Genomic DNA, 9,716 nt, shown 5'->3' on the forward strand with positions numbered 1-9,716 from the left:
GTCAGCAGGTTTTTGCTACCTTATCTGAGAGCAGCATGATGTAGGTAAAGAGACTCTGAATCTAATGATGTATCACTTAAGGGTGCTTTACACGAGACGATCTATCGTGCGATGCATCGTCGGGGTCACGGTTTTTGTGACACACATCCGGCATCGCTTGCGACGTCGGGCTGTGTGACACCTCCGAGCGACGCAGTATCGCTCACAAATCGTGAGTCGTGTAGTTGTCGCTTGGTTTCATAATCTCATTTAATTAAAATGGCGCCGGTTGCTCATCGTTCCCGAGGTAGCACACGCCGCTCCGTGTGACACCCCGAGAACGATGAACAGCAACTTACCTCCGTCCTGCGGCACCCGCCGGCTATGCGGAAGGAAGGAGGTGGGAGGGATGTTTACGTCCCGCTCATCTCCGCGCCCCTCCGCTTCTATTGGCCGGCTGCTGTGTGACGTCGCTGTGACGCCAAACGCCCCTCCCCCTTCAGGAAGAGGATGCTCGCCGCCCACAGCGACGTCGCACAGCAGGTAAGTGCGTGTGACGGGGGTTAATGACTTTATGCGCCATGGGCAACTAATTGCCTGTGACGCACAAACGACGGGGGCGGGTACGATCGATCGTAAAATTGCACGATAGATCGTACCGTGTAAAGCAGGCTGTAGTTTAATGGCTGCAGCTGTTCTGATATACTCAGAGGTTTTAGATTTAGCAAAGCAGCAGAGCTGAAAGCTTTCCCCGCCTACATCAGGCTCTCTAAAAGACTGAGCATTGACAGTGAGGTCTCTATCACAGGCGGCGGGGGTGTGCCGGGCAACATGGCACTAATCGCCAAGTGATAAAGCCTTTAGTTTAAGTTAACAACAGCACAGAGCCTGATGAGAGGCATACTTGATTTTTGTATTTTAACCCCTACAGCATGCTGTCCTCAGATTACATAGAAAAAAACCTGCTGATAAATTCCCTATAAGATTTATGTGTATAATAACACATACATTGCTATTTGAGCATACTTCCCATCAGGTTTTTTAATCCTCCGCCTGATCATCATGATGAAAATATACGTTATTGTGCCACAGCAGACAGCCACCCTTGAAGGACATTTATGCCAAGGGCAGATGGTGACTATTGTTATACAGAAAGACAAATTAACCTGGGCTGTGCATCTATATGCTACACACACAAGCAAACAGGCCACTCACTTTTCCAAAGGCGGATGCTCCGGCACAGATGTGAGTGAAACTAAACTGCTTCTGGGCTTCCAAGATCAAGGGAGTCAGTTCCTCTGAAAATAAAAGAATTAAAATCAGATGATTGCAATTTACAGGTCGCAGTGAAAAACAGACGTCTGAGATAGCATAACCAAAAGGGAAGAAATGTGACAAACAAGTGTGGCATCTCCGGGGATAAAAATGAAAACTCCAGACCTGGCAGAAAACCCTTATATGCTTCATGCTGAGCAACAAACAGCTTAGAAACTCCTTCAACTTTGGCCAATTGCTCTGCTACCTGCAAATGTAACCAGAAAACAATTAAGAATAAATAACGATAAATAAGACCATTATTAAGAAATAAAGCAGCGGGCAAACATTGCATGACAGTCTGCATGTCTCAAAAGAGAAAATTCCAATTCATGGCATTTAGTTCTGTATATAGTACATTATTCAAGAGCCCAATGTGTAACTTTTGTAATATAGTAACCTCCTGTTAAAGGGGTTGTTCTGGACATGAAGACATTTGTCTGGGATTCTACTGTAGAATGTACTGTTTCTGCACTCCCTGTGCTCGTCATATGCATACTTGCAATAAAGTAACAGCCACATTTTCTTCCACTTCTGCCATTAGTCTCAATTGAGAGAAGCAGAAGATAAACAAGTCAACGTCTGATGGCAAGTATGTAAGTCAATCATGTTACGATCAGTGAGGGTGCAGATACAACAGAATCCGAACAGTAAATATGTTGCACAGTGTCAGAATCTGAACAGTGAGTATATTACACAGCGTCAGAATCCGAACAGTGAGTATATTACACAGCGTCAGAATCCAAACAGTGAGTATATTACACAACGTCAGAATCCAAACAGTGAGTATATTACACAGCGTCAGAATCCGAACAGTGAGTATATTATACAACGTCAGAATCCAAACAGTGAGTATATTACACAGCGTCAGAATCCGAACAGTGAGTATATTACACAGCGTCAGAATCCGAACAGTGAGTATATTACACAGCGTCAGAATCCAAACAGTGAGTATATTACACAGCGTCAGAATCCGAACAGTGAGTATATTACACAGCGTCAGAATCCAAACAGTGAGTATATTACACAGCGTCAGAATCCGAACAGTGAGTATATTACACAACGTCAGAATCCAAACAGTGAGTATATTACACAACGTCAGAATCCAAACAGTGAGTATATTACACAACGTCAGAATCCAAACAGTGAGTATATTACACAGCGTCAGAATCCAAACAGTGAGTATATTACACAGCGTCAGAATCCGAACAGTGAGTATATTACACAGCGTCAGAATCCAAAACAGTGAGTATATTACACAGCGTCAGAATCCAAACAGTGAGTATATTACACAGCGTCAGAATCCAAACAGTGAGTATATTACACAACGTCAGAATCCAAACAGTGAGTATATTACACAACGTCAGAATCCAAACAGTGAGTATATTACACAACGTCAGAATCCAAACAGTGAGTATATTACACAACGTCAGAATCCAAACAGTGAGTATATTACACAACGTCAGAATCCAAACAGTGAGTATATTACACAGCGTCAGAATCCAAACAGTGAGTATATTACACAGCGTCAGAATCCAAACAGTGAGTATATTACACAGTGTCAGAATCCCAACAGTGAGTATATTACACAACGTCAGAATCCAAACAGTGAGTATATTACACAGCACCAGAATCTGAACAGTGAGTATATTACACAATGTGAGAATTCTGTGTTTCAGAACCTCACAAATTTTATACATGTCCGAGACAAACTGCTTTACGGGAATCTGTCACCAGGTTTTAGGTATTTAATCTGAAATAGCATGATGTGGGGGATGAGACCCGGTTTTCAGAGATGTATTACTTGCTAGTCTGCTTACTGTCATTTTAATACAATCATTGTTTTTTTTGCTGCAGATCTAGGAGTGCTCTATATAACCCCACCCACACCAAAGATTGGCAACTTTCTGTGTAGACTGTGCATTGGCAGAAAGTTCCTAATTAGTGGCAGGGTTTCACAGATCAGTTGACTAGCAGGCACAAGACAGTGTAGTGATCTACTTATAAAACTGTGACACATCGCTGGATTCAGGCTCTCAGCCCCTACATCATGGTCCTCTCAGAATGCATAACAAAAAACAGCTGTCAGATTCCCTTTAAGTATAGATGATAAATGTTTTTCCAGATCCAGAAATCCCTAACGATTGCTGAAAATCAAAAGTAAAAAGCACTCAGTTTAAGCTTGGTACATGCAGAACAATATATGAAAGTCTGTGGGTTTGCACAGCAATCTGTACTAGTTGAAGCATATGCTAAGTGCTTCTGCCCCTTGGTTTGAGCATTCAGTGGGTGTCTCAGGACCCCAACCTCCACTAATCAACAGAACTTAACAGGAGCAACATATCTTCACATATAACTAAATCTTGCATTACATATGTCCAATAAAATCTAATGGATCAAGTATTTTACAATTAAAGCTGATGGCTACTTTATGTATAATCTTTACAAACGAGCTGGATAGGCGAACATAGCCAAACTACTAATATGTACTCAACGTTTTTTCGGACCATTTAGTCACACAACCAGTTAAAGCCTTCTCCCCACAATACTCCTATCCAGAAAATGGCTGACGATGATCGCACAATACAATAAGAGACTATTCTAGAAGACCAAGACTTCAGCAAGCACAGATAGTAGCATGACTGAATACTTTCTTCTGCATTTGTAAAAGTTCTTGGACATCAAGGACATGAGTGCATGTGCAGTGATTTAAAGTGAACCCGTCATGTGCAATATGCACCCAGAACCACGAGGAGTTCCTAATCCCTGCCTATCAGTCCCAGTCTATAGTAGCATAGATAAAGAGATCTGTAGAAAAAGTATTTCTAAAGATCCCATATGATATGCTAATGAGCGCAGGAACTAGTCGCTAGGGCGTTAGTTCCCTTGGCTAGTTAGCCCCCTTAGAATGCAAGCATGCCTCGGTGGGCTTGCCAACATGCTAATGAATGCACAGCGGACTAGGATGGTCATGCTCACATCTGCTGCCATCGTGTCCGACTCCTGGATTTCAGCTCAGTGCGCATGATCCCAGACTTGGTCATGAACACTACACGAGTTTGAAGCCTGGATGTGTACACCAGGCTTCATAGTGCGCATGACCGAAAGTCCGGGATCATGTGTGCTGAGCCGAAATCCAGGAGTTCGCAGCAGAGAGGTGAGTGTGACCGTCCTCTGACACTGAGCATTCATTAGCATGTTTGCACGCACGCCCACAGAGGCATGCTTACATGCTAAGGGGGCCAACTACCTTGCGACTAGTCACTGCGCTCATTAGCATATCATATGGGATCTTTAGAAATACTTTTCTAAAGATCTCTTTATCTATGCTACTAGATGTTGGGACTGCTAGGCAGAGATTATAAATATGCACTGACAGGTTCCCTTTAATGGATGTCTTATCACATGTCTTATCTACAAGCTGCCTGCTATCAGGGAAGATGGCTTTTTTAACAGATGCAGAATATCCAGAGCGTATATTGGTAAATTGTCTATTTCCCCTTTTCAGCTCATTTGTAAAAAAAATATACAAAAAAGATGAGTCTAAATAAAAGGCTTCTTCAGCACACCAGGGGATGAGTAGAGGCAATGACATCACCCTCCCACATACCTGCCAGGATGTGTACACTATCTGCAGGCATCAAGCATGTGTACCATATATTGACCTTTTCAGAGAGGAAAAGGACAGGAATTCTAGTGCCACCGATTGTAAGAAGAAAACCTAAAAGTCAATATTTTATATATATATATATATATATATATATATATAAATATAATCAATATTGACTCCAAGTCAGAGTTTTTGGTTTGGCTTCTTATCCCATTTACAGACCTGTGTTTTGTGGTGTTTACCATTCATCAGTGTAGAGCAGGAGAGTGCTGGTTTTCTTGGGAGACAACTGTGACAGGGGACATAAGGGTAGTTTCTACTTTTGGACAGCCATGTTGGAGTTCGGAGACCTATAAGCCATGCAATGCTCCCCTGAGAATTTTAATATGCAAATTGTCTCAAGAGAGGAAGAGGACTGGTACTGTAGTGGCACCTATAGGAGGTCCTCCAGATCTATTCCACTCTCAAGAGGCTATTTATGTAGATTGCGAAAGAAGCATCGCATGGCCTATAAGTCTCCTTACACTGGTTAGGCAATCTCCAGAAGGAGAACCTCTGCCATTTCTCCACGTGTATTATCTGTGGCTCTGCTGTCAGAAGCAGATGGGTCAGGTCCACACGTCAGTGACTGCAGATCTTACCTTGGAGCAGTCAGTCCCGGCCACCAGGCAGCTCACATCCCCTCCCAGCTTCCTGGCGGCAGTTATTGCACTGAGGGTAACAGGTGTCACCTGCTGTGTGTCATGTTCAGCAATAACCAGAGTACTCAGCAACCTGCGCAGGGAGGGAGACTAACAAGAGAAAACCATTAGGAAGCAACGCACTGTACACCAAACTCTACACACAGCAGTGTCTGGGCACGTCTCCCTCCAGACCCAGCCGGTACTCACCCCCCGCTGTGTGCACGTACTCAGCGCCCTGTACATGCCGGCCTGACAGTCAGACACAGAGGTGACCGGGACAGTGACGTGGAAAGCTCAGGACGGACACTACGAGGCGCACGACAATGACGTCACATCGCGCTGAGAGCACTGAGAATGCCATCATCTGATTGGACACCACTAGCAATGGTGTAATGATTGATGAGCAGCTGACGGGTAGGAGGCGGGGTGTAAGGGTCACGTGAGCAGACGAGTGCGTGTGTGTCAAGAGCGTGAGAGTCTGTACACGTGCTGCCTTGTGTGTGTGTGCTGCAATTTGTGTGTGCAGCTTTGTGTAAACGTGCTTGTGTGTGAGCAGATGGGCTTTCGTGTGTGTGTGTATATAAGGCTATATGCGCATGCTGCAGTTTAAACTGCACCTTGTCACAGAGCCTGGAAATGTAAAAAAAAAAGCCTGGAATGACGGCGCATTTTTGGTAATGTGTTTTTAAAGGAGAAACAAAATATAATAGGATTGGATAATTGATAGAATTAACAGAGTAGCTTCAAAGGGGGAGCTACCTTGACCAGCTGGTTTTTTGTTTTTGTTTTTTGGGGGAGGGGTAAAAAATGATGTGGGATCCCCCATTTTTCATATCCAGCACAGGAACAGCAGCAGCTGCAGGCTGCAGCCCTCAGCTGTCTGCTGTACCTTGGCTGGTTATAAAAAATAGAGGAAACGTGCGTACAGCAAATTTGAATTCTCATAGACTTTGCTGCGCATGTAGCCTAATCGTGCTGCTATGCGTGTTTTTCAGCTACAGCAGGGTATACGTCCATATTCTTTTCCTCTTGTGTTTTCTTTAGCTTATGGCCAGTGTAAGCATGTTCTTATAAATTGAATATATACCAACTCATGCTCCGGCTCATTTTTTTTTGTTTCCATGCATGTAGATGTGCTGCCGTAAGTGCATGTTTAGACGTGCTGCCGTGTATGTAGACGAGCTGCGTTGTGTGTGTCTGTGTATATGTTGTGCTTGTTTGTGTGTGTGTGTGTGTAGACATGCTGCCTTATGTGTGTGTTTGGGTATATGTGGTGCTTGTTTGTGTGTTTGATGTGCTGCTGTGTGTATGTAGACATGCTGCCGTGTGTGTGTGTGTAGACGTGCTGCCTTATGTGTGTGTGTATATATGTGTATAGACATGCAGTTGTGTGTGTATAGATGTGCTGCTGCTGTATGTGTAGACGTGCCGCCTTATGTGTGTGTTTGGGTATATGTGGTGCTTGTTTGTGTGTGTAGATGTGCTGCCGTGTGTGTGTGTGTAGATGTGCCGCCTTATGTGTGTGTATATATGTGTATAGACATGCTGTTGTGTGTGTATAGATGTGCTGCTGCTGTATGTGTAGACGTGCTGCCTTATGTGTGTGTGTATGTGTGTGTGTGTGTGTGTGTGTATGTGTCGCAAGAAAAAAGTTTTTTTTCAGCTCACCCCACTGATTATTCCAACTGGCTCCAGAATCCAGGCTGGTGCAGGGAGATAAGCCCTGTGTTCAGGAGTGCAAGGCAACAGAACTGTGGACATTTCTTTTCCTGTCCAGCAACATGTCCAAGAGATTTGTGTAGATTAAAACTTCATTTTATTAGAACATATTAAAACTAACAATCGTTAGAAGGATATCCAGGCATAAAAGAAGGCGTCTTATTGTTATACATATGAGAGCATGTTCCACATTGCTTCTTGCCGCATTTAAAGGAGCTGCATGCAGGTAACCAATTTTTTTACTGAACTGCATGTATGGCGTGGATGTGAAACGGCCATACCAGAATTTTTCAGGTACATTAATTCCAATGCATTTAATCTGAGATTTGTTTCTAATAGTCAGCATGAATCCATCTCCTTCTTAGACCTTACCCTCATTGGTGATCCAGTTAATGGACGGGTCGACTCTGAGCTTTACAGGAAAACTATAGCAGGAAATTCTCTCCTTTACGCGACAAGTAATCATCCCGAACACATAGTGAAGAATATACCCACAGGGGAATACATTAGGGCAAGGAGATCCTGTAGTACTGAGGCAGCTTACAACAGGGAATATTGTTATTTAATGGAATTTTATGGAATTTAATGCATGATACGAAGTATTTTCTTATGGGTTAAATTGATTGTGGATATTCACTTGTTGCAATGTTCGGGTTTGTTATTCTGCTGATCTGATTAAGTGAACCTGTGCATCTCTGACCGGATGCTGCGATCCTGGGAGTGACTGTTTTTTTTTTTATATACAGTCAGGGCCAGAAATATTTGGACAGTGACACAAGTTTTGTTATTTTAGCTGTTTACAAAAGCATGTTCAGAAATACAATTATATATATAATATGGGCTGAAAGTGCACACTCCCAGCTGCAATATGAGAGTTTTTACATCCAAATCGGAGAAAGGGTTTAGGAATCATAGCTCTGTAATACATAGCCTTCTCTTTTTCAAGGGACCAAAAGTAATTGGACAAGGGACTCTAAGGGCTGCAATTAACTCTGAAGGCGTCTCCCTCGTTAACCTGTAATCAATGAAGTAGTTAAAAGGTCTGGGGTTGATTACAGGTGTGTGGTTTTGCATTTGGAAGCTGTTGCTGTGACCAGACAACATGCGGTCTAAGGAACTCTCAATTGAGGTGAAGCAGAACATCCTGAGGCTGAAAAAAAAGAACAAATCCATCAGAGAGATAACAGACATGCTTGGAGTAGCAAAATCAACAGTCGGGTACATTCTGAGAAAAAAGGAATTGACTAGTGAGCTTGGGAACTCAAAAAGGCCTGGGCGTCCACGGATGACAACAGTGGTGGATGATCGCCGCATACTTTCTTTGGTGAAGAAGAACCCGTTCACAACATCAACTGAAGTCCAGAACACTCTCAGTGAAGTAGGCGTATCTGTCTCTAAGTCAACAGTAAAGAGAAGACTCCATGAAAGTAAATACAAAGGGTTCACATCTAGATGCATCAATTCAAAAAATAGACAGGCCAGAGTTAAATTTGCTGAAAAACACCTCATGAAGCCAGCTCAGATCTGGAAAAGTATTCTATGGACAGATGAGACAAAGATCAACCTGTACCAGAATGATGGGAAGAAAAAAGTTTGGAGAAGAAAGGGAACGGCACATGATCCAAGGCACACCACATCCTCTGTAAAACATGGTGGAGGCAACGTGATGGCATGGGCATGCATGGCTTTCAATGGCACTGGGTCACTTGCGTTTATTGATGACATAACAGCAGACAAGAGTAACCGGATGAATTCTGAAGTGTACCGGGATATACTTTCAGCCCAGATTCAGCCAAATGCCGCAAAGTTGATCGGACGGCGCTTCATAGTACAGATGGACAATGACCCCAAGCATACAGCCAAAGCTACCCAGGAGTTCATGAGTGCAAAAAAGTGGAACATTCTGCAATGGCCAAGTCAATCACCAGATCTTAACCCAATTGAGCATGCATTTCACTTGCTCAAATCCAGACTTAAGACGGAAAGACCCACAAACAAGCAAGACCTGAAGGCTGCAGCTGTAAAGGCCTGGCAAAGCATTAAGAAGGAGGAAACCCAGCATTTGGTGATGTCCATGGGTTCCAGACTTAAGGCAGTGATTGCCTCCAAAAGATTCGCAACAAAATATTGAAAATAAAAATATTTTGTTTGGGTTTGGTTTATTTGTCCAATTACTTTTGACCTCCTAAAATGTGGAGTGTTTGTAAAGAAATGTGTACAATTCCTACAATTTCTATCAGATATTTTTGTTCAAACCTTCAAATTAAACGTTACAATCTGCACTTGAATTCTGTTGTAGAGGTTTCATTTCAAATCCAATGTGGTGGCATGCAGAGCCCAACTCGCGAAAATTGTGTCACTGTCCAAATATTTCTGGACCTAACTGTATATTATGTGTTTCATTTGGACAG

The 9,716-nt window shown here is 43.0% G+C and overlaps 1 protein-coding gene across 1 annotated transcript in view; it reads right to left on the reverse strand.

The window, feature by feature from the left end:
• Positions 1-5,909, reverse strand: part of ETFA (electron transfer flavoprotein subunit alpha) — an 82,887-nt gene extending 76,978 nt beyond the window's left edge. Inside the window, exons 1-4 of the mRNA XM_075342647.1 lie at positions 5,794-5,909; positions 5,545-5,694; positions 1,420-1,501; positions 1,195-1,277 (exon numbers count right to left, since the gene is read on the reverse strand). Coding sequence (XP_075198762.1) covers positions 1,195-1,277; positions 1,420-1,501; positions 5,545-5,694; positions 5,794-5,829 — 351 coding nt within the window. The 5' untranslated portion in view covers positions 5,830-5,909. The remainder of the gene's footprint in view (positions 1-1,194; positions 1,278-1,419; positions 1,502-5,544; positions 5,695-5,793) is intronic.
• Between the last annotated feature and the right edge of the window lie 3,807 nt (positions 5,910-9,716).

This window comes from Anomaloglossus baeobatrachus, chromosome 4, assembly GCF_048569485.1.
Source record: "Anomaloglossus baeobatrachus isolate aAnoBae1 chromosome 4, aAnoBae1.hap1, whole genome shotgun sequence".
NCBI classification, from domain to species: domain Eukaryota; kingdom Metazoa; phylum Chordata; class Amphibia; order Anura; family Aromobatidae; genus Anomaloglossus; species Anomaloglossus baeobatrachus.